The sequence below is a fragment of the Arachis ipaensis genome, chromosome B9, assembly GCF_059453495.1.
Source record: "Arachis ipaensis isolate K30076 ecotype BB chromosome B9, ASM5945349v1, whole genome shotgun sequence".
In the NCBI taxonomy this organism is placed as follows: domain Eukaryota; kingdom Viridiplantae; phylum Streptophyta; class Magnoliopsida; order Fabales; family Fabaceae; genus Arachis; species Arachis ipaensis.
The window spans coordinates 149,811,137-149,837,233 of NC_142444.1; the positions used below are offsets into that span (position 1 = coordinate 149,811,137).

A 26,097-nucleotide genomic window follows, 5' to 3' on the forward strand; every position below is an offset into this window, starting at 1 on the left:
ACTTTCTCTCTCTTTTTTCTAAGTTCTGACCAAAGTAAAAAAGTGAACGTTGCTTTTGGAGGAAGTTGTTTGGAGGGATTGACATGAGGGATCAATTTCGGCTTGGATTGGCTTTGTCCATTCAACCCATTTGATTTCTTTGTTCTAAATTAATTTAGACTTGTTTGTAAGTGTTGCACACTGTGAGACTTTTGATTTTTATTTCAATTTCTTTGGGTTGCTACAAGTGTGAATTTTGGCCTGCAACACTTTAAACAAAATTATTAAAACTAATTGAGTAATTAGTCCAATAACATAATATGTGTCATCATTAATTATGTTAGTTAATTTCTTAATTCAACATATTTCAGTCTCTATCTTTCACTTTACACCAAACATAAAACTTATTTCAGTTTTTGTCTTTCAATCTCAATCTCTCTAACACTACCTAATAGTATTTTCTATTGTCTTTATTTAGCTTGTAGTGTATATTCTGTTAATTTTCAAATACTATATTTTCCTTTGATCTAGTTCTTTTATTAATATAAATATAAAAAAAATTTTAATTCCTTAAATACGCACCATATAAAAGTGTTACTAAAATATACAGAGACAATTTATATGAAGTCTCTCTAAAATAGATTTTACTATCATTTTAGATGCATGTATCATCTACGAAATGAGAAGACTTGTGTCGAACTTCTAATTTAAACAATTAAAAAAATTACATGTATGTTCATCTTTTTTTAGAGTACAACGAGTATCTATAAACTATACAATCATCATAGTATAATTTATAGTAAAAAAAAATACTAGATCTGCAAAAATTATTATTATTGGTCCACAATTAACTAACAATGTTCAAGAATTCAAAATTTTTTTTTCATGTTTCGGAGGAAACTAAAATTAATAATTGCAATTCTAATAAGAATTCTAATTCTTATATTTACTCTATTTATAAATTAAATCACTTTTAGTTTAATTTTCAATTCCATTTTCATGGTTACAATTTTAAAAATTAAAAAATCTAAAATATTCCTATAAAAGTATTCAATCTTTTTTAATTAAAGATATATTAGTAAAAATAAAATCTAATAAAAATAAAATTCTATCAAAATTATGCATCATTTCAAATTATGAATTTGAATAAAAATAGAATTGAATTTTTTTCTTAATAAACTTAGAATTCTTTTCTCTTAAAAAAAAACTTTTCAAATACATTCTAATTAAAAATGCTACGCTAAAAAAACTGTTAGACTAAATTGTATTTTATATTTTAATATATATTTTATTAAAATTTTATTTTTATATTATTAAATTTATAATTTAGTATTTAAAAATTAAAATTAGTTAAATATTAATTAAAAATAATAAATTTTATTAATAATATAAAATTATTATTTTAGAAAAATTAAAGAACAACGTGATTTTTTAAATAAGTTTTAATTATTTTATTTATCGATTTATGTAATTTATAATTTGTACTATATTTATTAATTTATATCGCTTTATATATCGTTGAGTTTGAGCCTATTTCTTTTATGTGTAAACAAGATAAAGCACATTCACGTTACATAAACACGACAAATTTCAGACAGCTATAACTGGATCTGAAAAGCATTAGTCTTCACAAATATTTGACTCCTTCTTCTCAATGATTTCCATCACAGTTGGAAAAGTTTCAAAGTAGACACACAAACACAACATGATGCATATGAATAGGGCTCTTTGTTTGAACGATGTTCCCAACCATATATCCTAAATAAATCACCCTTCTTCTCCATATAAATAACTCATCATGGATTCAATCTTTTCTCATCCCACAATTGTCTGTGTCACCTAAGAAAGCTAAGTAGGCAAGCAATGGCATCCACCAGAACTACCACACTAGTGTTGTTCATTATCTGTTTGATCTTTATACAAGAGGTGAATTAATTAAGTTCCAATTTTAATTTTAATTTGTTTACTTTTCACACTATATTGTTCATTACATGAATTGATTTTCAATTTGTGATCAGTTGGAGATCCATGGGTTGGAGATCCATGGTGGAACTCAGGACACGGCAGCAGCTCACCAACATATAGGTAAGTAATTAAGCAAAACTTGTGTGATGAATGAATGGCTATGTATGAGAAGTGATTAAGAGTGAATTAATGATTAATAAGTAATATGATTGGTGCAGATTGTGGTGGAAAGTGCGGGTACAGATGTAGTAAGGCAGGAAGGCCAAAAATATGCATGAGGGCATGCAAGACGTGCTGCCAGAGGTGTAATTGCGTGCCACCTGGCACCGCCGGCAACCAAAACGCCTGTCCTTGTTACGCCTCTCTCACCACCCATGGAGGAAAACTGAAGTGCCCTTGAATGTGAATCATCATTCATGAGTTTAATATTCTTCTATGTGCAAGCACGCAGTTATCAAGACAATGATATAATGCAAAGTTTATGGGAGGGAAAAACAAATAAGGCTAATTAAGCACATAGCTCGTGGATTACTCTTAAGATCTGATGAAAAATTAAGTGGGTTAATCGTCTTAATCATGACAGGGCAAGTAAATGTATGAGAATATGGTGAGAAGTTGAGGAGGACATTGGTTCCAAGTTACAGTTTTATTTTATGCCGATTGATCCGCATAATGTTATTGTATTTATATAAATACGAATACCTTAGACTTGTGATTTTTATCTTATTTTTTATTACTGTTATACACTTATTAAATGCTCAATCCCAAAATAACCAGACCATTCCATTCTTTTCTGTTTCTTTTCATTACTCATCACTCTTTTTCATCAAAACGGGAGAATTAGCCAAGAATACCAAAACAAATCTTTTCCAACCACTGAGAACAAAAGTGCTTCCTCGCGATTGGGTCTATTTTTTAGATTTTAATATGGTCTTAGACCCAATGAAACGTAAATATTTTTGGGGCACAACTATACTGAGTCTAAATTGGATAAAAATTGAATCTTTAAATCTTTAACAATAATTTATAAAAAAAAATTATAAAAAAATTTATTTATGATGCATTTATTTATAAAGAAAAAATTTGTTACCGAAAAGTAGTTGATATGTATATTTGAACTTGAATTTGTCCACAAATTCTAATTTGATGCTTCTTTGATATATTCTCTTAAGAAAAGTCTAGGGGCCAGCGACTTTTGTGTTTTCTGGCCAGCACTTAACCATCAAAAGAAAAGTGAGTGATTTCTCACCATTGGATGTAATCTCACACCATTAAAAACACTATTGATGGCCAATTGATGGTTACAAAATACCAAAGTTGTTGGCCCCCTAGCATTGCTCATTTTCTTATTCAACAAGTGTGACTAAAAATAAAACAATAATCTTATAATTAATATCACATAATATTGAAATTAATTTAAAACATATATATCATTTTTAGTTCCCTTAGGGAGTACATGAGTCGAGTAAAACCATGTTCGCCTTGATCTGGCCTCGACCCGAAATAATGATCGAATCTATTTTTGAGAGTCTTACCCAACTCTAAACTCAATGAAATCACACCAAATTAGCTCCTAAAATGTATGGGTCGGGCGGGTCTTCGGGCCGGATTGGGCCATGTACACCCCCTAGTTTGACTTTTTATTTTGAGGTATTGGAATGGAGATTGAGAAACTAGAACTCAATATCATGTTTATTGATTCTGATATTAAACTTTCAGTCTCTAAAAAGTGGGAACAAAAAATTTTAAAAACAGAGACTAAAATTTTAATAACATTTTATATTTAAAATACTCCTATTTTAATTAATTAATTATAACTTTATCCTTTATACAAATTAAATTAGAGTTTTATTTTTATTTCAATCTCTATTTTTCACTTTACACCAAATATAATATTGAGACTTATTTTAGTCTCTATCTTTTAATTTCAGTCTTTTTGTTCTATCTCTCTAACACTACCTAATGATACTTTCTATTGTTTTTATTTATCTTTAGTGCATGTTTTGTTAATTTTCAAATACTATATGCCCCTTTGATATGATTTTTTTATTATTATAAATATAAAAAATATTTTAATTCATTAAATACGCACCATGTAAAAGTATTACTAAAATATAAAGTATACAGACACAATTCACATGAAGTCCCTCTAAAATGAATTTTACTACTATTTTAGATGCATCCGTAATAGGTGCTTCAAATGTTCGTGATATGAAGAGTTCAAGTGTTATTTAGAAGATATTAGTTTACATTTTTAGAATATTTTAATTTAATGTATTTTAATTTTGTTTATTTAATTACTAGATTGGGCCTTATGTTTATGGGCTTTAGGATTTTTCTTTGTTTTAACCTAATAAGAGGTTATAAATACCTCCTTAACTATTATAGTTGTAGTATAGAATAATTTAGATGTTTAAAAACCTTTTTTTGGTTTCATGATGAAATCATGGTGTGGACAATTGAGGTTGAGGAGTCCCTCTCTTGCATCGGGAAATTGGGTAAAAGGTTGAGGAGTCCCTTCGATTCAATTCCCAAACTATGGCGTTGACAAGTTAGGTTAAGGAGTCTTTTTCTTGTTGCGTCAGGAAATTTGGTAGAAAGTAGAGTGATTTTCTTTGTACTCAATTTTAATTTATCCTTTTTATTTTTATTTCAATTACAATTTATCTTTTTATTCAGTTTGAATCCTTATCTTCTTGTTTATCTTTTATTTCTTTATCATTTGGTATCAGAGCTCAGGTATTAGATTAATTCTTATTAATCTATATTTGTTCTTCTTTTATCATAAAAAAAAGAGTCCAGTGTCTCTCGCGTCTTTCTTTGTGTTCTTGTCTTTGTTTGCGCTTCATTATGCTTAAAAAAAAAGCATAAAGTGAAAAAAAATAAAAAAAGATGAAAAAAAACCAAAAAAAAAAAGAAATTATCTTCCTTGTAATTATTGTCCTTTTCATATATTATTTTTTTTCCACTTACAAGATTCGAGGACGAATCTTTTTTGAAGAGGAGGAGAATGATACGTGCTTCAAATATTCGTGATATGAAGAGTTCAAGTATTATTTAGAAGATATTAGTTTACATTTTTAGAATATTTTAATTTAATGTATTTTGATTTTGTTTATTTAATTACTAAATTGGGCCTTATGTTTATGGAATTTAGGGTTTTTCTTTGTTTTAACCTAATAAGAGGTTATAAATACCTCCTTAGCTATTGTAGTTGTAGTATAGAATGATTTAGAGGTTTAAAAACTCCTTTTTGGTTTCGTAATGAAACCATGGTGTGGACAATTGAGGTTGAGGAGTCTCTCTCTTGTTGTATCGGGGAATTGGGTAGAAGGTTGAGGAGTCCCTTCGATTCAATTCCCAAACTATGGCTTTGACAAGTTAGGTTGAGGAGTCCCTTTCTTGTTGCGTCAGGAAATTGGGTAGAAAGTAGAGTGATTCTCTTTGTACTCAATTTCAATTTATTCTTTTTATTTTTATTTCAATTACAATTTATCTTTTTATTCAGTTTGAATCCTTATCTTCTTGTTTATCTTTTATTTCTTTATCAATGCGTCATTCACGAAATAAGACACTTTTTCTTTTTCATGTGAGAGAGAGAGGAGTGTATCTCACAATGATGTGAGAAGAGATGAGTTTTACTCTGGTATGGTTTAAACAATTCGGACCCTCCGATTTGTTTCATTTTTTAAACCAACAATCAGAAATTGGACGGTCTGATTTGTGATTTCGAAAATAAAAAAATTTTTAATGTTAAAATCGGACCGTCCGATTTTTATTTTAAAAAATAAAAAATACAAAACGGACCCTCCGATTTGTAATATATTTTTTTCTTCAAATAAATCGGACCCTTCGATTTGTAGTTTATTTTTTTCTTCAAACAAATCGGACCGTCCAATTTGAATAAAACACCATATAAAAAAAATACCAAATCTTCCAATAACAATGTATTACACATATATTTAAACAATATAAAAAAAAATTAGCCCGAAATAAGAGGACTTGTGTCCAACTTGTAAGAGATAATACTCAATTTGATCCCTGAACTTACATGCGAGTCTCAATTTAGTCTCTGAAATTTCAATTGCCTCTATTTAGTCCCCAAACTTTGAACATAACTCATATTAGTCCTTGAAACAATTTTCAACGTACAAACGTTAACAGAACACTGTCGTGACAGCCGGATGCCACACTAAACTTTATAAAATGATGTCGTTTTGGTTTTGACACTCAAATAACCTAAAAACAACATCTTAAATGGTGTTTATTAAAATTTTACCTAACAAAATAAGTAATACGATGCCGTTTTTGAGCTATTTAAATGTCAAAACCAAAATTATATCATTTTACAAGTTTTAACGTGACATGTGATAGTCTACAACAGCGCTCTATTAACGTTTTTATACTAAAAATGGTCTCAGGGACTAATATGAGGCACGTTTATAAACTTCAGGGACTAAATAGAGACAATTGAAACTTCAGGAACTAAATTGAGATTCGCGTGTAAGTTTAGGGACCAAATTGAGTATTATCTCAACTTGTAACTTAAACAATTAAAAAAAATTACATGTATATTCATCTTTTTTTCGAGTACAGTGAGTAAATATAAAAAATAGATTATACAATCATTAGAGTATAATTTACAATAAAAACATACAAAAAGATCTGCAAAAATTATTGTTTTTTGGCTCGCAATTAGTTAATAATGTTCAAGAATTGAATTTTTTTTTATGTTTCAGACAAAACAAAAATTAATAATTATAATTCTAATGAGAATTCTAATTCTCACATTTACTCTATTTATAAATTAGATCACTTTTCGTCTAATTTCTAATTTTATTTTGATGGTTATAATTTTAAAAATTAAAAAATCCAAAATATTCTTACAAAATATTCAATCCTTTTTACTTAAAGATAAATTAGTAAAAATAAAATTAATAAGAATTAAATTCTATTAAAATTATGCTATCATTTTAAATTATGAATTTGAATTAAAAATAAAACTAAATTTTTTTCTTAATAAAATTAGAATTCTTTTCTCTTAAAAAAAAATTTTTCAAATACGTTTTGATGGCTAAAAATACTAAACCGAAAAAAATTGCTAGACTAAAAATATGTTGTAAATTAAATTTTATATTTTAATATATATTTTATTAAAATTTTATTTTTATATTACTAAAATTTATAATTTAAAATTTATAGTTTAATATTTAAAATTTAAAATTATTTAAATATTAATTAAAAATAATAAATTTTATTGATAATATAAAATTGTTATTTTAAGAAAACTAAAGAACGTAACAATGTAATTTTTTAAATAAGTTTTAATTATTTTATTTAACAATTTATGTAATTTATAGTATATTTATCAATTTATATCGTTTTATATATTGTTGAGTTTGAACCTATCTCCTTTAAACGACAAAAAAAAAAAACACATTTCGCGTTGCAGGTATCATATTTGCACACTGATACTTAAGAGCTGAACACCACGTATCTCATTTACACGCTTCAAATTCAGCGTATAAATGACATGCATAAATTGATTTGGTACGACAAATTTAAACAGTTATAACAGTATCTGAAAGCATTAGTCTTCACAAATATTTGACTCCTTCGTCACAGTTGGAAAAGTTTCAAAGTAGACACACAAACACAACATGATGCATATGAATAGGGCTCTTTGTTTGAACGATGTTCCCAACCATATATCCTAAATAAATCACCCTTCTTCTCCATATAAATAACTCATCATGGATTCAATCTTTTCTCATCCCACAATTGTCTGTGTCACCTAAGAAAGCTAAGTAGGCAAGCAATGGCATCCACCAGAACTACCACACTAGTGTTGTTCATTATTTGCTTGATCTTTATACAAGAGGTGAATTAATTAAGTTAATTTTAATTTTAATTTCTTTAATTTTCACACTATGTTGTTCATTACATGAATTGATTTTCATCTTTGTGATCAGTTGGAGATCCATGGGTTGGAGATCCATGGTGGAACTCAGGACATGGCAGCAGCTCACCAACATATAGGTAAGAGTGAATTAAGCAAAACTTGTGTGATGAATGAATGGCTATGTATGAGAAGTGATTAAGAGTGAATTAATGATTAATAAGTAATATGATTGGTGCAGATTGTGGGAGAAAGTGCGGGTACAGATGCAGTAAGGCAGGAAGGCCAAAAATATGCATGAGGGCATGCAAGACGTGCTGCCAGAGGTGTAATTGCGTGCCACCTGGCACCGCCGGCAACCAAAACGCCTGTCCTTGTTACGCCTCTCTCACCACCCATGGAGGAAAACTGAAGTGCCCTTGAATGCGAATCATCATTCATGAGTTCAATATTCTTCTATGTGCAAGCATGCAGTTATCAAGACAATAATATAATGCAAAGTTTACCGAAGGAAAAAACAAATAAGGCTAGTTAAGCACATAGCTCGTGGATTACTCTTAAGATCTGATGAAAAATTAAGTGGGTTAATCGTCTTAATCATGACAGGGCAAGTAGATGTATGAGAATATGGTGAGAAGTTGAGGAGGACATTGGTCCCAAGTTACAGTTTTATTTTATGTCGATTGATCAGCATAATGTTATTGTATTCGGCATAAAGAAAAGTGTAAGTAACCAACAACATTAATCAACAATGTGAACAATAGATATATTGGATGTTTATTTTACTAAGTGTACAGATGGTTATTCTATTATTTAAATTTAGATGGATAATTTGAAGGTGTAATGTGTTTTTATTTTATTGGTAGTTATTTATGTTATTAAAAAAATCATTGATTACCTAACATTAATTTTATCATAAATACAAGAAAAAGTATAGATAACTAACATTTTTAAACAATGTATGAACAATATAAATTAATAGGATTAAAAGAGTAAATTAGTCTTAAATTTAATTAGTAACATTAAATTAGAGTATAATATATTTTTATTTGATTAATAATTATTCATATTATTCAAAATAATTATTGTTTACCTAACACTCCCCTAAATACAAATGCCTTAGAGTTGCAATTTTTTTCTTATTTTTAATTACTATTATACACTTATTAAATGCTCAATCCCAAAATAACGAGATCATTCCATTCTTTTCTGTTTCTTTTCATTACTCATCACTCTTTTTCATCAAAACGAGAGAATTAGCTAAGAATGCCAAAACAAATCTTTTCCAACGACTGAGAACAATAAGTGCTTCCTCTCTTTCAGTTCTTAAGGTAGCGTTTAATTTAGGAGCGTTCATGGTTCGGGTGAAATTGAATTTGTCTTCACTCGGATTTAATCTATATTTTAGATCCTAATTTAGTTTAAAATTCGACAAAATTTAAACATTTTTGAGTCACAACTATACCGATACCAAATTGGATCAAAATCGGATCTTTAAACTTTTAACAATAATTTATAAAAAAATTATTTATAAAAAAATTTATTTATGATACATTTATTTATAAAGAAAAAATTTGTTATCGAAAAGTTGATGTCCATATTTGAAATTGAATTTGTTTATAAATTATAATTTAATGCTTCTTTGATCTATTTTCTAATTCAACAAGTATGATTAAAAATAAAACAATAAGCTTATAATTAATATAACATAATATTAAAATTAATTTAAAACATATATATCTTTTTTAGTTCTCTTAGGGTGCACATGAGTCGAGTGAAACCGGATTCGCCTAGACCCAGCCTCGACCCGAAATAATGACCGGGTCTATCTTTGAGACCCTTATCCGACCACAGACCCAATAAAATCACACCAAATTAGTCCATAAAATGTACGAGACCGGGTCGAGTCTTCGGGTCGGGCCAGTCCATGTGCACCCCTAGTTTGACGGTTTGTTTTGAGGTATTGGAATGGAGACTGAAAAATTGGGACTCAGTATCATGTTTGTTGGTTTAGAGACTGATACTAAAATTTCAGTCTCTGTTATCAAAATTTCAATATTTCAGTACCTCTAAAATGTGAGAACATAGAGGACTGCAAATTTTGGAAACGGAGACTGAAACTTTAATAATATTTTATACTTAAAATACCCCTACTTCAATTAATTAATTCTAACTTTGTGCAAATTAAATTAGAGTTTCATTCTTATTTCAATCTCTGTCTCTCTGTCTCAATTTTTTCGTATCTATCTCTCTAATATAACACTACCTAATAGTACTTTCTACTGTCTTTATTTATCTTTAGTGCATGTTTTATTAATTTTCAAATACTATACGCCTCTTTGATATGATTTTTTTATTAATATAAATATAAAAGAGTAAACTACTATTTTTACCCACGAAAGTTGAACACGCTGATACATCTACCCATAAAAGAAGAAAATTACCATTTGTACCCATAAAACATGAGTTCCATATAATAAAATTATCCAAACACTAAAAAATCACGTAAAATTTTCAAATTACCCTTACCATCATTCGCATCATCCACCCCTCATTCTCTCCTTCCTTGTCTCGCCCTCGCCTGAGTCAAACTCGGAGTTCAAAGGCACCACCACCTCATTTCCTTCATCACTACCATCATCACCACCACCACTATACCTCTATCATCATCTTCTTCACATAAAGCAATAACAACAACAACAACAACAACAATAGAAAAAGCAAAGAGAAAAAATGGTTCTTCCTCCCTCACTGAACAGTATCGACGACGATGGTGGCAGTCATACCCACCGGTGCCATCGCCCTCTCCTCCTTCTCCGATTTCTTGCGCGCTCTCTTCCTTCCAGACCAGCGACAACGACAGCGACGGACTCAATCAATGGCGGCGACAGACGCGACGGAGCCGGCAGCAGCAAAGCGCGACGGCAGCGACAACTCCTCTTTTCCTTGGTTCTAACTCGCATCTCCTCTTCGAACTCTCTCAACAACGGTGACGATGATGCGATAGCGGCGGCAAGTCCCCACGTTGCCAGTGCGGTCTCCCTCCCCTTTCTCTTCTCTTCTTCATATTCGAGTGGGGGTGTGTGTGTAATGTCTCCGTGTGTGAGTTTTGGAGGGAAAAGAGGTGGTGGCTGGAGTGAAGAGAGTTAGGGTTAGAAAGGTGGTTGGGTGAAGGGGATAGTGATGGAATTTGAGATTAGAAAGAGAAAGGGAGTGGTGGTTGGGTGAAGAAGGTTAGGGTTAGAAATGTGGTTGGGTAAAGGGGGTGGTAGTGGGATTTGAGATTAGAAAAGTGGTGGTAAAGATAAGGGTAATTTAGGAATTTTAGATAATTTTTTAGTGTTTATATAATTTTGTTGTGCAAAATTCATATTTCATGAGTACAAATGATAATTTCTTTTTTTTATAGGTAGATATGTCAGTGTGTTCAACTTTTGTGGATAGAAATAGTAATTTACTCAATATAAAAATATTTTAATTCCTTAAATACGCACCATATAAAAATGTTAGAAATAATTCACATAAAACTCTTCCGAAATGGATTTTACTACCATTTTAAATGCATGCATCATCTACGAAATGAAAGGACTTTTCTGGCGAGCTTATAACTTAAACAATTAAAAAAAGTTACATGTATGTTTATTTTTTTCGGAGTACAGTGAGTAAATATAAAAGATAGACTATACAATCGTTAGAATATAATTTATAGTAAAAAAAAAATACTAGACAATTTGAAAAAATTATTGTTTTTGGCTTGCAATTAACTAATAATATTCAAGAATTGAATTTTTTTTTTTTCATGTTTTTGAAAAAACAAAAATTAATAATTACAATTCCAATGAGAATTCTAATTCTTACATTTACTTTATTTATAAATTAAATCACTTTTGGTTTAATTTCCAATTTCATTCTCATGGTTATAGTTTTAAAAATTAAAAAATCCAAAATATTCTTACAAAAGTATTCAGTCTTTTTTAATTAAAGATAAATTAGTAAAAATAAAAACAAGAATTAAATTCTATCCAAATTCACGCGGGTCAACCCGACCCAAGTTTCATCCGGCCAAGCAATGCGCCCTCCACCCGATCCGGACACGCGCCCCGTACGGCTTGCATACAGCTGTGGGACAGCGTCCTGGAGGGTATGGGTCTGTCCATTTGAGGGGCCCACTACTGACATGTATATAAGGGGGAGACTGGCTCTCCCCCCGAGGTACGTCACATTCTTACACCACCTCCCTTCCGCCTGCACATATTCTGACAAGAGCGTCGGAGTGTCTTTGCAGGTGGCACCCCCTCTCCATGCGAAGTGCTCGGGACCTCGCACACCCTGGACCGGGAGACCACGACCAGACGAGCCTCTCCACCATCCCAAGCGTTGACCTCAGGGTCCTGACCCGAACCGTCCGGTAGCCGACCTACCGAACATTGGCGCCGTCTGTGGGGAAATCGTCCATGGATTTCGTGCTGGTCCAAACTGGGACAAGCTCCGAGGTAGCGCCTCCCGTGCTCGGGGGAGGCGCCGTTGCGACGGAAACCCGGCAACAACAGAGGTCGCCCCCAAGGGATGCGACGCAAACTTACGAGAGACGCCCCTTCGGGGGGACAGGTGACAACCACGCCAGGATAATGCAAGAGCTACGCCACAGAATGCAGGACTTAGAGTGCAGGCTAGCAGAGAGAGAGCGCGACCAACGCTCCCCAGAGCGGAGCCCCACCCGTTCCCGTTCAAGGAGCCGCTCGAGGCGCACGCCCAGCCCCCAATACGAGTCGGAGAGCACTGGGGGACGGGTACACCCCAGAAGAAGAAGTCGAGACCCCATCATCTACGCCCGACACGAAAGGCGGCGTGCGTCGAACAGGGGCGACGAGGAGGTGCGCCGCGAGAACGACGAGTCGAGAAGAACTGTCCGAGGACCCATCATAATAGGAGCGACTCCTTTCCACCGTTCCGTACTCGAGGTCCGGCTACCGAAACACTTCGACAAGCCGACAGACATGAAGTATGACGGAACGCAAGACCCCCTGGAACACTTGACGGCCTTTGAGGCCATGATGAACCTAGAAGGAGTGGGAGACGAGGTCAGATGTCGCGTTTTCCCGGTCACCTTAGCGGGCCCGGCAATACGGTGGTTCAACAACCTCCCGCAAGGCTCGGTGACCCAATTCTCCGACATCAGCCACGCCTTCTTGGCTCAATTCACAACTAGGATTGTCAAAGCCAAACACCCAATCAATTTGCTAGGGGTGACACAGAGACTCGGGGAGCCGACCAGGAAGTACCTGGACCGTTTTAATGACGAGTGCTTGGAAATTGACGGTCTGACGGACTCGGTGGCAAGTTTGTGCTTGACGAACGGGCTCTCGAATGAGGACTTCAGGAAACACCTCACCACAAAGCCCGTCTGGACAATGCAAGAGATCCAGTGCGTGGCCAAAGAATACATCAATGACGAGGAAGTCAGCCGGGTTGTGGCTGCCAATAAACGGCAGCCCACCTACAACCAAGCCCGGCACTTCGAAGGCAGAGAAAGACCAAAGGAGCACGCCAGGGACGGCGGTCCGAGTAAACCACCCAAACCGTTCCCCCGAGTTGGGAAGTTCACCAACTATACCCCCCTCACGGCATCAATCACTGAAGTTTACCAACGGATAGCAGAAAAGGGGATACTGTCGAAGCCCCGACCACTGAAGGACAGGACGGGAGGAAACAAGAACCTCTACTGCGAGTATCACAAGGGTTACGGGCACAAGACCCAAGACTGCTTCGACCTAAAGGACGCCCTCGAGCAAGCTATCAGGGACGGCAAACTCGCCGACTTCTCCCACCTTATAAGGGAACCAAGGAGACGCAACCGGGACCACGATGGCGAAGACAGATCCCGACCAACAAGGCGACGACAAGAACCAGAGGGTGACGACCACGGTCTCACGGTGGTAAACGTGGTGACGGCCAGGAATACCGCCCCGAGGTCAAAATCGGCGCAAAAAAAAGATGCCAAGGTCCTAGCGGTCTCCACCTCATCTGTTAGAAGTCTCAAGGGTCTCCCACCTATCTCTTTCGGCCCGGAGGACCAATGGTTTGACGAGGTGCCGGAAAGTCCGCCCATGGTCATCACGGCTAGGGTCGGAACTAGCCTCGTCAAACGAATCCTGGTAGACACGGGGGCAGACTCAAATATCATGTTTCGAAACGTTTTCGATGCCCTGGGGTTGAGAGATTCCGATCTGACGACCCACCAGCACGGTGTGGTAGGGTTAGGGGACCACTTCATCAAGCCGGACGGAATCATCACGCTCCCGACCTCTGTGGGACAAGGGCAGAGACAGAGAACAGTCATGGCAGACTTTGTAATATTACGAGATTCCACGGCTTATAACATCATCCTAGGGAGAAAGACCATTAACGACCTGGGGGCAGCTATCAGTACGAAACTACTGGTGATGAAGTTCATCACCGATGACGGATCCGTGGGATCCTTCAGGGGCGACTTGGAAACGGCGGTCGCTTGTGACCACGCCAGCCTTTCTCTCAGGAAAAAATCCAAAGAAGCGTCAGGGGTCTTCCTGGCCGACCTGGATGCCAGGGTAGACGACAAACCCAGACCAGAGCCAAAAGGAGACTTGGAAAAGTTCAGAGTCGGCGAGGAGAACGATAAATTCACATTCATAAACAGAAACCTCCCCCATGAGATAAAGGAGCCTTTGATGGAAATGATCAGGGCCAATGCCGACCTCTTTGCCTGGACACCTGCTGACATGCCCGGGATAGATCCCCAGCTCATGTCGCATCACCTGGCCGTTAAGGCAGGAGCCAAACCAGTGGCCCAGAGAAGGAGAAAAATGTCGCAGGAAAGGGCGGAAGAGGTGGCCAAGCAAACAGCCAGCCTCCTAGAAGTGGGATTCATCCGGGAACTGGACTACTCGACTTGGTTGTCGAATGTAGTTCTGGTTAAAAAACACAATGGGAAATGGAAAATGTGTGTGGACTACTCTGACCTCAACAAGGCTTGTCCCAAGGACTGCTACCCCTTGCCTAATATTGATGCACTCGTCGACGCAGCGGCGGGGTACAGGTATCTAAGCTTCATGGATGCCTACTCAGGGTACAATCAGATACCGATGCACCGACCCGACGAGGAAAAAACGGCGTTCATAACGCCAGGGGGCATCTATTGTTACAAGGTAATGCCCTTTGGTTTAAAAAATGCTGGGGCCACATACCAAAGGCTGATGAATAAGATATTCAGCGAACTCATGGGCAAAACAGTAGAAGTCTACGTGGATGACATACTCGCAAAGACCGCACGACCCGACGATCTCCTGAGCGACCTTAACGGCGTTTTCTCGTCCCTCCGGCAACACGGCATGAGGCTTAATCCGCTCAAATGTGCGTTCGCCATGGAGGCCGGAAAGTTCCTGGGTTTCATGATCACCCAAAGAGGAGTGAAAGCCAATCCTGAGAAGTGCCAAGCGATCCTTCAGATGAAGAGTCCGGGTTGCATCAAAGACGTCCAGAGACTTGCCGGAAGATTGACAGCTTTATCCCGTTTCCTCGGCGCATCGGCAGCAAGAGCCCTACCCTTCTTCAATCTAATGAGAAAGGGAATGACATTCGAATGGACCCCAGCGTGCGAAGAGGCATTCAACCACTTCAAGAAAATCTTGGCGGCACCACCAGTTCTCGGGAAACCCAGGGCCGGAGAACCGCTCTACCTCTACCTGTCAGTAACCGAGGAAGCGCTTGCCGCAGTCCTCGTTACAGAAGAAGCAAAGACCCAACAGCCCGTTTACTTCGTGAGCAGGGCACTCCAGGGACCAGAGCTGAGGTACAGCAAACTGGAAAGACTGGCGCTGGCGCTCCTAGTGTCCTCCCGAAGGTTAAGACAATACTTCCAGAGTCACCGTATAGTCGTGAGGACGGATCAGGCGATTCGACAAATACTGCAAAAACCTGACTTGGCTGGTAGGATGATGACCTGGGCCATCGAGCTCTCACAATATGACCTACAGTATGAGCCCCGACATGCAATCAAGGCCCAGGCAATGGCAGACTTTTTGGTGGAGGTAACAGGGGACCCTCCCGAAGAAACGGGCACACGGTGGAGGCTTCATGTGGATGGAGCCTCCAACCAAACGTCCGGAGGAGCAGGGGTCATCTTAGAAAGCCCAGCAGGGGTCATCTATGAGCAATCGACCAAGTTCGAGTTCCTAGTGTCGAACAACCAAGCAGAATATGAGGCTCTCCTGGGCGGACTAATGCTAGCTCGGGAAGTCGGGGCGACGAGGGTCGAAGTATGCAGCGACTCCCAAGTCGTCACCTCGCAGGTAAACGGAAGCTACCAAGCACGGGACCCCCTCCTCCAAAAATACCTGGAAAAGGTTAAGGAAATGACAAGCCAGTTCCAGGAGGTCATCGTCCAGCACGTTCCAAGAGAAAGGAACACACGGGCAGACCCCCTGTCGAAGCTGGCGAGCACAAAGCCAGGATCGGGTAACCGGTCGCTCATCCAAGGCATGGTGAAGGAACCAACGGTCGCCCTCCACTTGACGAAGTCGAGCCCCTCATGGCTGGACCCCATCACCAACTTCCTGGAACTCGGCAAGTTGCCCGAAGATGAGAAAGCAGCCAAAGCTTTAAGAAGGGAGGCGGCCAGATATGCAATCATACAGGGACAACTATTCAAAAAGGGACTCAGCCAGCCCCTATTGAAGTGTTTGCACCCCGACCAAATGGACTACGTGCTTAGAGAAGTCCATGAGGGGTGTTGCGGACACCACATCGGGGGCAAAGCCCTAGCAAGGAAGCTCATCCGAGCAGGATACTACTGGCCGACAATGATGAAGGACTCAAAGGAATTTGTCAGAAAATGCACAAAGTGTCAACAAAACGCCAACTTCCACAGGGCGCCGGCCTCCGAGCTAAGCTCGCTAACGACTACACGACCTTTTGCACAATGGGGAATCGACCTCCTGGGACCTTTCCCGGTCGGCCCAGGACAAGTCAAATACCTCATTGTCGCCATTGACTACTATACCAAATGGGTGGAGGCTGAACCACTAGCCACGATATCGTCCTCCAACTGCCGAAAGTTCATGTGGAGGCAGGTGATAACCCGTTTCGGTATCCCGGAGGTCGTTATCTCAGACAACGGGACCCAGTTCACAGACAAGAAGTTCATGGAATTCCTCTCTGGCCTAGGGATAAAGCAAAAGTTCTCCTCAATAGAACATCCCCAAACAAACGGGCAGGTAGAGGCCGCAAACAAAGTCGTCCTTCTTGGTCTAAAGAAGCGCCTAGACAATAAGAAAGGAAGCTGGGCTGACGAACTCTCCTCCGTCTTATGGTCTTACCGGACAACCGAGCAAAGCGCTACGGGGGAAACTCCCTTTCGCCTAACATACGGGGTCGATGCGGTGATACCAGTCGAAATCGGCGAACCGAGCCCCCGACTACTACTCGCGGGCATGAGCGAAGCGATCGAGAAAGACCTGATAGAGGAAACAAGGGAGATGGCTCACCTAACAGAAACGGCGCTGAAACAAAGAATAGCCCTGCGTTACAACGCAAAAGTCCTCAAACGAGATTTCGAGGAAAGGGACCTCGTCCTGCGACGCAACGACATCGGCGTCCCGACCCCAGGGGAAGGTAAGCTGGCGGTAAATTGGGAAGGTCCCTACAGGGTAAGGGAGGTACTCGGCAAAGGCGCTTACAAACTCGAAAGGCTCGACGGCAAGGAAATACCCAGAACATGGAACGCAGGTAACCTAAAGAGGTTCTACTCATGATCCACCGGCTCACCGACCAGGGAGCCTAACCAGATAGTTGATATTTGCCCTATCCACATGTTAATTCATCTTGTCTACTTACTTTGACAAATACTTGCCCAGCTGACGATTAATTTTCACTTGTTCAAATTTTTTTTTTTACTTGTTAAAATTTTCTTACTTCACATCTGTTTCACACGACTGATACCTAAAATGGCACCCCGGGATTGATCACCCCGGGAGCCAGACGGGTCATAAGCCCTAACCAATTCGACGACGACGCGACCAAATCGGTCCGAACCGTTGCCAAACGTGAAAACGGCGAGACGGGCACAAGAAATAAGCCCGCCCAGAATAAACGGTAAGACAATAACGGCAACACGACCAGACAACGAAACGAGCGTAAATCATAAAGCAACCAAATGAAGATAACTTATAAAGCGTCAAAATATGGGACGAACAAGCAAATTGTTCAAAACAAACAAACGACAAATACACAAAGTTACAAGGAATCACTTCCTCGGCATATCTACAACCTTGCCATCTTGAATCATTTTGAAGACCCCAATAGTAGGGGTGTCGAAGTCGGGAGCCACAATCTTCATTTGAGCCTTCAAGGCATCCTCAGTCATAGTAATTGCATTCTTTCCCTGATCCTTGGTCGCCTTCAGCTTCTTTTTGAGCCCCTCAACTTCCGACCTAGCGACCTCGGCCAACGAGACAGCTTCGTCACGCTCTTTCTCCAAGGTCGCCACACGACCATGGGCAGAGTTCAGCTGGCCCTCCAAGGTCATCTCCCGCTCGATTAGGCGGGCCACCGACTCGTCCGAAACTTTCAACTTCTCGACAGCAGACGCCGCCTTCTCCTCCGAAACCTTGAGCTTCTCCGTCATTTCGGACAACTGACCTTGGAGCTGCTCAACTTGGACTTTGAAATCATTATTGGCTTTAATGGAGGACTCGAGCTTCCTCCGGAGAGCTTGCATCCCCGACAACTCGAACTCAGCCTTTCGGGCTATTACGGCTCCCCGGAGCAAAGTCCGATATATCCATCTAGCCTGCCCAGCCAGTTCAGTGCCAAGGAAATGTTCCTCCGTCCCGGGAATCAATTGGGAATCTATAAACCTTGTTGCATCAAAATTCCTCTCCATGATACTAAGGGCCCCCTCCGGGCTGGCTGACGACCTCCGCCTCTTGGGGGTGTGAATAAGCTCCACGTCATCATCTTCTTGGTGAGAAGCGGTTGAGTGCCCGCCAGTTGCCTCCTCGGGAATAGGGGAACCCTAATCCCCGATAGGCCTTTTCCCCGCCTTAACGGCCTCTCGAGAAGAAGCCTCACCCTGACCTTCAACCTCCACGGCCGGACCCTCTGACTTCCCGATCTGATCCTCCGCCTCCCCAGCATCCTTCTCCGTTTTCTCGTCGTCACTATCCTCAAAAAAGGTCTTCATCAAGTTTTCAAGTCCGACCACAGTGGCAGACATTTCCACTACAACAAACAACAAACGCGTTAGTCGTCAAAACGGATAAACGAAACAACAGTAAACGCAAAGACAAGCAAACAAGACAACTCACGGATATAGCTCCTGCCGGCCTCCCGTTCACCCATAAGAAGATGAGGGTTCACGGGGTTCTTTTCAAAAATAGCAAAAAGAACGTCAGCTATTTGTTTATCTACAGGCGACAATCTTTTGTACGTCACCTTGATGAAGGAGTTCGACCCCGCCCCGAAACTCCAGTACGTCGGGATAAGGCGCTCCCCCTCTAACGACAACCAAAAGGGGTGACGACCTTTGACGGGGCGAACTTTGAAATACTTGTCTTTGAAGCCATGGTAGGAGTCCTCAAAGAGGCCAAATATCTTCCTACCCTGGGCAGAACGGAAAGAGAGAAACCCCTTCCTCGCCTTTCCCTGCTTGGAAGGGTTGGTAAGGGTAAAGAAGAAGAGAAAGACGTCTACTGATACCGGCAACTCCAGGTACTCGCAAACCATCTCGAAACAGCGGATCGAAGCCCAACTGTTCGGATGGAGCTGAGAAGGGGAAACGGATATCCGGTTGAGGAGCGCCATTTGGAAATCCGAGAACGGTATCCGTACGCCGACTTGTGTGAACATGGATTTATAAAACCAAATCCAATCGGGGACCCGAGGAGAATGGAAGTTGAGCTCATAAATACGCTCGCGGGGGGCAGGAACGGAGACCTCATAGTTGGCTTCCTCGTCCGTCCCACCGCACAAGTGGCCGGCTTGCCGGAACTCGGTCAACTCTTCCAAACTCATTTGGTTGGGCGACTCCTTTATATCGTCAGTCACCCAAGCATATGGGTCGTAAGCCGCACCAGATCCAGAAGACCGGGAGACAACGCGAGGCATACCTACAGCGGGGTACCACTCCGTTAGTCTATGAGGTCGGGAGCCCGAAAAAACTCAGAAACTACACCTTAAAAAACTACGCCTACCACATAAACCACCCAAAAACCTATCCTAGAATGGTACCCCTCCCCTAACTCACCTACCCCAACATTGAAAAGCCTTTCGGCAAAAATAAACTAGCCATGCAACAAACACAAGCAGCAATCGCACAGCAGCAGGACATAGCACAGATACCAAAGGATAGAGACCAAAAAATTACCTGGGATGATGAAAGAAACTTGGGCTGAAAGTTGAAACAGGAGGGAGTTCGCAATAGAAGCTTTGGATGTTAGGGAGAGAAGGAGTTGGAAATAGCAAGAGTGGGAGGTGAATAGGGAGAAAACTGTTTAAAAACCACCGCCAGAAGCGCGAAAGGAAGCAGGGGCAAGATAGTCTTTGCGCGCAGGTTTTTTCGAATCATTATGAGCATTAAATGCCCAGCGCGAAGAACGAAACGGCAAACGGATGCCACAGCAGACCAAGAGACACGCGCACAAGAGACGCGTCTCTCCCACGGTCAGCCGACCCGACGACAACGCACGAACGAAGACATCACGCGCCACCAATGGCCCTCATGGCCATCGCTAACGCGTCGGGGGCACTGTTACGGCCTGACCCAAATTCACGCGGGTCAACCCGACCCAAGTTCCATCCGGCCCAGCAATGCGCCCTCCACCCGACCCGGACACGCGCCCCGTACGGCTTGCATACAGCTGTGGGACAGCGTCCTGGAGGGTATGGGCCTGTCCATTTGAGGGGCCCACTACTGACATGTATATAAGGGGGAGACTGGCTCTCCCCCCGAGGTACGTCACATTCTTACACCACCTCCCTTCTGCCTGCACATATTCTGACAAGAGCGTCGGAGTGTCTTTGCAGGTGGCACCCCCCTCTCCATGCGAAGTGCTCGGGACCTCGCACACCCTGGACCGGGAGACCACGACCAGACGAGCCTCTCCACCATCCCAAACGTTGACCTCAGGGTCCTGACCCGAACCGTCCGGTAGCCGACCTACCGAACAATTTCCAATTTCATTCTCATGGTTATAGTTTTAAAAATTAAAAAATCCAAAATATTCTTACAAAAGTATTCAGTCTTTTTTAATTAAAGATAAATTAGTAAAAATAAAAACAAGAATTAAATTCTATCAAAATTATGCATCATTTTAAATTATGAATTTAAATTAAAAATAAAATTAAATTTTTTTTAATAAAATTAGAATTCTTTTCTCTTAAAAAAAACTTTTCAAACACGTTTTGATGGCTAAAAATGCTAGACCAAAAAAATTGCTAGACTAAAAATATGTTATAAATTATATTTTATATTTTAATATATATTTTATTAAATTTTATTTTTATATTATTAAAATTTATAATTTAGTAATTAAAATTTAGAACTAGTTAAATAATAATTAAAAATAATAAATTTTATTGATAATATAAAACTTGTTATTTTAAGAAAACTAAAGAAGAATGTGATTTTTTAAATAAATTTTAATTATTTTATTTATCGATTTATGTAATTTGTAGTATATTTATTAATTTATATTGTTTTATATATTGTTGAGTTTGAGTTTATCTTTTTTAAACGAGATAAAGTACATTTTGTATTGCGGCATATTATAGTATTATTTATATATGTGATACTTGAGAATTGACGCATTACTTATCTTATTTACACGCTTCAAATTCAAGTCGTTTATAATATAAACGAGATACGCATAAATTTATTTAGTAGACAAATTTAAACAGCTATAAGTGGATCTGAAAAGCATTAGTCTTCACAAATATTTGACTCCTTCTTCTCAATGATTTCCATCACAGTTGGAAAAGTTTCAAAGTAGACACACAAACACAACATGATGCATATGAATAGGGCTCTTTGTTTGAACGATGTTGCTAACCATATATCCTAAAATAAATCACCCTTCTTCTCCATATAAATAACTCATCATGGATTCAATCTTTTCTCATCCCACAATTGTCTGTGTCACCTAAGAAAGCTAAGTAGGCAAGCAATGGCATCCACCAGAACTACCACACTAGTGTTGTTCATTATCTGCTTGATCTTTATACAAGAGGTAAATTAATTAAGTTCCAATTTTAATTTTAATTTCTTTAATTTTCACACTATGTTATTCATTACATGAATTGATTTTCATCTTGTGATCAGTTGGAGATCCATGGGTTGGAGATCCATGGTGAAAATCAGGACATGGCAGCAGCTCACCAACATATAGGTAAGTAATTAAGCAAAACTTGTGTCATGAATGTATGGTTAGGTATGAAAAGTGATTAAGAGTGAATTAATGACTAATTAGTAATATGATTGGTGCAGATTGTGGTGGAAAGTGCGGGCACAGATGCAGTAAGGCAGGAAGGCCAAAAATATGCATGAGGGCATGCAAGACGTGCTGCCAGAGGTGTAATTGCGTGCCACCTGGCACCGCCGGCAACCAAAACGCCTGTCCTTGTTACGCCTCTCTCACCACCCATGGAGGAAAACTGAAGTGCCCTTAAATGCGAATCATCATTCATGAGTTCAATATTCTTCTATGTGCAAGCATGCAGCTATCAAGACAATAATATAATGCAAAGTTTATGGAAGGGAAAAACAAACAAGACTAGTTAAGCACATAGCTCGTGGATTACTCTTAAGATCTGATGAAAAATTAAGTGGGTTAATCGTCTTAATCATCACAGGGCAAGTAAATGTATGAGAATATGGTGATAAGTTGAGAAGGACATTGGTCCCAAGTTACGGTTTTATTTTATGTCGATTGATACGCATAATGTTATTGCATTTAACAGGGAGTGGTCCAGGTAAAGAAAAAATTGGATGGTTTTTAACTACTCTTATACGGAGATCACACTGCATTTCTTTAAGTGTTGAAAAAATTGGAGAGAATCTATTTCCTATTTATCATAAATACAAATATCTTAGAATGGTGATTTTTATCTTATTTTTAACTACTCTTATACACTTATTAAAGTTTAATTTGGTAAAGTTTTTACTTTTTAAAAGTTGTAGTATTTATGTTTGATAAATCAAATTAAAAATTACTTTTAATAAACACAAGTAACAACAATTGTATTTAGTAAAGTAGTTTTTAAAATTTAAAAATATTATAATAGACATAAATGCAAGCATTAAATTTAAAAATTAGTTAATATATTAGGTTATATTAGACTTTTAAATTTTAAAAAGCATAAACCAACTTTAAAAAGCTCTATCTTATGTGCTTTTAAAAGTATTCCGATCTTTTAAAAGCTGCAAGCACAAGCATATGGTCTTTTTTATTTACCAAACCCAAAAAAGTACTTGAACTTTTAAAAAACACAAACACCTCTTCAAAAAACTTTACCAAACTAAATCTAAATGTTTAATCCCAAAATAACCGGACCATTCTATTCTTTTCTGTTTCTTTCAATTACTCATCACTCTTTTTCATTAAAACGGGAGAAGTAGCCAGGAATGCCAAAACAAACCTTTTCTAGCAACTCGCTAACCAAAAAATCAAAAGCTAACCAAAAAAACCTTTTCTAGCAACTCAGAAAATAAGTGCTTCCTCTCTTTTCAGTCCTTAATGGTACTTTTTATTGTCTTTATTTATCTTTAGTGTATATTATGCTAATTTTCAAATACTATACGCTCCTTTGATCTTATTTTTTTATTAATATAAATATAAAAAATATTTTAATTTCATAAATACGCACCATATAAAAATATTACTAAAGTATATAGAGACACCTTATATGAAGTGCTTCTGAAATAAATTTTAGGTGCTTACTACGATACGATGATAAATTTATACATATCGATACATTTAAAATATAGATAAGTAATAATAAGGTACGTGAAATTTATTTTCCTCATCAGTATTTAATTTTTTCTTTTTAAAATATATATTATATCACCACTTTTACTAATACACCTTTTTAATTAAATAAAAATAAAAAATATTTTTTGTTTAATTTTATAAAAAGTCTTAAACATCCTTATTTTATTTGATTAGACAAAAATACCCTTTTAAATTAATCAAATTTTAGAATTCAATTAATTCTAATTTTATAGTTTCAAATAATTTAAACAACAAAATAAAAACATAAAAAAAAAAAAACTAAAAATCAATTGTTCTTTATCTTCTCCAATTTCCCTAATCATTCGTCCCCTCCTTCTGAAGCAAAGCAAAACATATCAAAAAAATAAAAAATTAATCGTTCTTCATCTTCTCAAATTCCCCTAATCATTCTTACCCCTTCTGAAGCAAAGCATTGAAAGCCCCAAACCAAAACAGCAAAACCCTAGCCCTAGGTTCTTTGCCGCGGCCGTCTCCAGGTTCTCAGCGCTTCCGCTTCTTCCTCTTCCCCCTTTCCAGAACCCAGGTAGCTCGGCACGTCGTCTCCATCCTCGCTGGCTTCTCTGTCCGTGGCTTGGACCAGCTCGCCTTCGGGTCACACCGGTTGGCATCGTCTCTGCTCTCGCCGTCGTCTTGTCAGTTGCCGTCGTGTCTCCGTTGAAGGTTAGTGGCCCTGCTCTGACAAAAAATGCATGTTTCAAAGAAACGATTGGTAAAAAGCGTTTCGGTTACAGAGATTGCGATGCTTTTCATGATGCAGGTATATATATCTTGGGCTATTCGACAGCGAAGTAGAAGCTGCAAGGTCCTAGTGAAACTTGATAACAGTCTCATAATTATTCTTTTGCTGGTGTAATTGCTAATAAGTGCAAAGTTGTTTGCCAAATCTATTCACAGTTTGTTCTAAGTTAATTGTAAACTTTAGTTTGTGCTCAAATGACAATTTTTTTTATGACTTGTATTTATAGTGGACCGTGGAAGTTGATCCAAAATTTCATGAGATCATCTATTATGGGGAATATATATTTTTCTTTGTTTTCCTGATATCATAGTGTTGTTCTTGAACTATTATTAGGTCACATAAACATTTAATTTAGGGGGTCAGAAAATGACATAATTATTTGGTGAAAAAAAAAACTGGATTCTCTATGCTATTTGAAGTTCATATATATCATCCGTAAAATTGTCTTATTAATATCTCCAACTTGGGGTAACTCATGGTATGTAGTAGTGGTTTTCGTGTTACTATACTTGTTGATACAAGTTTATATGAAAATAGCATGTTCACTGCATCCTTTACCTATTCTGACAGAATCAGAGGAACCAAAGAAAAAGTAAAAACGTCAGAAGGGGAGAAATCAGGTTTTCTTGCACCTCTTCAACTATCTGATGCCCTTGTAAATTTTCTTGGTACTGGAGAAAGTGAGTTATCAAGAGCTGAGGTTATAAAAAGAATATGGGATTACATAAAAGGAAACAACCTTCAGCTATGTCACTTCTTTAAGTTGTTCACTAGCCGCATACATTGTTTAATTAAAGCTCTAATGATCTCTCCTTTAAATAGCCATTTCAAAAGCTTGAAAAGACGAATTCAAACCATCTTACATTTTTGGCTGCATAACATAATATTAGCTACATCAAAGTTATCATAGCCATTTCAAATGGCACACCTCAAGCAATGCAATGTTCAGATTTCTAAATAGCTTGTGCCATATGCAGTGTTGTGGACTTAAGATGCAGAATTGTGTTTCAAGTTTGATGTAAACCAAAGGCCTCTGACTTCTCTTATTTAATCAAGTCAATCAGTGCTGTTTGACTTTATCATATTCTTCTACTAATGATTCAAATAAACTTCTTGTTACAGCCTTTAGAGCCTAGAATTTGATAACAAATTCAATAGGTATAGTCATTGTGACCCATGAATCAGTTGGCCAGAACTTCTACCATGCATTTGCAATGTCAATGCAAGATTCATCATTTCATTGAACTTAAGATTTACAAATAATTTTGATTTCTTTTTTCTTTTCAAATCCAATCACACTTAAGCTGCATGTCCATACTTAATGTAGCTTTGTTCAATTTTAATGTTTAATTCATATTGATGAGTTTGGAAAACTCTATATTTAATTTGATGATGAACAAACATTATTAAAACAATTAATTACAAAATTATTAATTTGATCTTAATTCATACTTGCTTAATTAATAATTTTG

General features: G+C 37.9%; 3 protein-coding genes across 5 annotated transcripts; all 3 read left to right on the forward strand.

Moving 5' to 3' along the window:
* The first annotated feature begins 1,802 nt into the window (after positions 1 to 1,802).
* Positions 1,803 to 2,663, forward strand: LOC107616364 (gibberellin-regulated protein 2-like). The gene is made up of 3 exons (XM_016318328.3): positions 1,803 to 1,905; positions 1,998 to 2,064; positions 2,163 to 2,663. The coding sequence occupies exons 1-3, from the start codon at positions 1,843 to 1,845 to the stop codon at positions 2,342 to 2,344; spliced, it is 312 nt and encodes a 103-aa protein (XP_016173814.1). The 5' UTR covers positions 1,803 to 1,842; the 3' UTR covers positions 2,345 to 2,663.
* Positions 2,664 to 7,762: 5,099 nt separating this feature from the next.
* Positions 7,763 to 8,266, forward strand: LOC107616363 (cypmaclein-like). 2 transcript variants are annotated; one of them, XM_016318327.3, is made up of 3 exons: positions 7,763 to 7,825; positions 7,917 to 7,983; positions 8,085 to 8,266. In XM_016318327.3, the coding sequence occupies exons 1-3, from the start codon at positions 7,763 to 7,765 to the stop codon at positions 8,264 to 8,266; spliced, it is 312 nt and encodes a 103-aa protein (XP_016173813.1). The 2 variants fall into 2 exon arrangements, with proteins under 2 accessions (XP_016173813.1, XP_088356313.1); XM_088500187.1 differs by having other exon boundaries at positions 7,923 to 7,983.
* A 13,775-nt stretch (positions 8,267 to 22,041) lies between these two features.
* LOC107617071 (gibberellin-regulated protein 2-like) lies at positions 22,042 to 22,543 on the forward strand. 2 transcript variants are annotated; one of them, XM_016318891.3, is made up of 3 exons: positions 22,042 to 22,104; positions 22,197 to 22,263; positions 22,362 to 22,543. In XM_016318891.3, the coding sequence occupies exons 1-3, from the start codon at positions 22,042 to 22,044 to the stop codon at positions 22,541 to 22,543; spliced, it is 312 nt and encodes a 103-aa protein (XP_016174377.1). The 2 variants fall into 2 exon arrangements, with proteins under 2 accessions (XP_016174377.1, XP_088356270.1); XM_088500144.1 differs by having other exon boundaries at positions 22,203 to 22,263.
* Positions 22,544 to 26,097: the final 3,554 nt, after the last annotated feature.

Coding starts and splice junctions, on each gene's coding strand:
- LOC107616364 (XM_016318328.3), top strand. CDS start 1,843: ATGGCATCCACCAGAACTACCACACTAGTGTTGTTCATTATCTGTTTG. Junction 1,906..1,997: donor GTTTGATCTTTATACAAGAG/GTGAATTAATTA, acceptor ATTTGTGATCAG/TTGGAGATCCATGGGTTGGA. Junction 2,065..2,162: donor AGCAGCTCACCAACATATAG/GTAAGTAATTAA, acceptor TGATTGGTGCAG/ATTGTGGTGGAAAGTGCGGG.
- LOC107616363 (XM_016318327.3), top strand. CDS start 7,763: ATGGCATCCACCAGAACTACCACACTAGTGTTGTTCATTATTTGCTTG. Junction 7,826..7,916: donor GCTTGATCTTTATACAAGAG/GTGAATTAATTA, acceptor CTTTGTGATCAG/TTGGAGATCCATGGGTTGGA. Junction 7,984..8,084: donor AGCAGCTCACCAACATATAG/GTAAGAGTGAAT, acceptor TGATTGGTGCAG/ATTGTGGGAGAAAGTGCGGG.
- LOC107617071 (XM_016318891.3), top strand. CDS start 22,042: ATGGCATCCACCAGAACTACCACACTAGTGTTGTTCATTATCTGCTTG. Junction 22,105..22,196: donor GCTTGATCTTTATACAAGAG/GTAAATTAATTA, acceptor TCTTGTGATCAG/TTGGAGATCCATGGGTTGGA. Junction 22,264..22,361: donor AGCAGCTCACCAACATATAG/GTAAGTAATTAA, acceptor TGATTGGTGCAG/ATTGTGGTGGAAAGTGCGGG.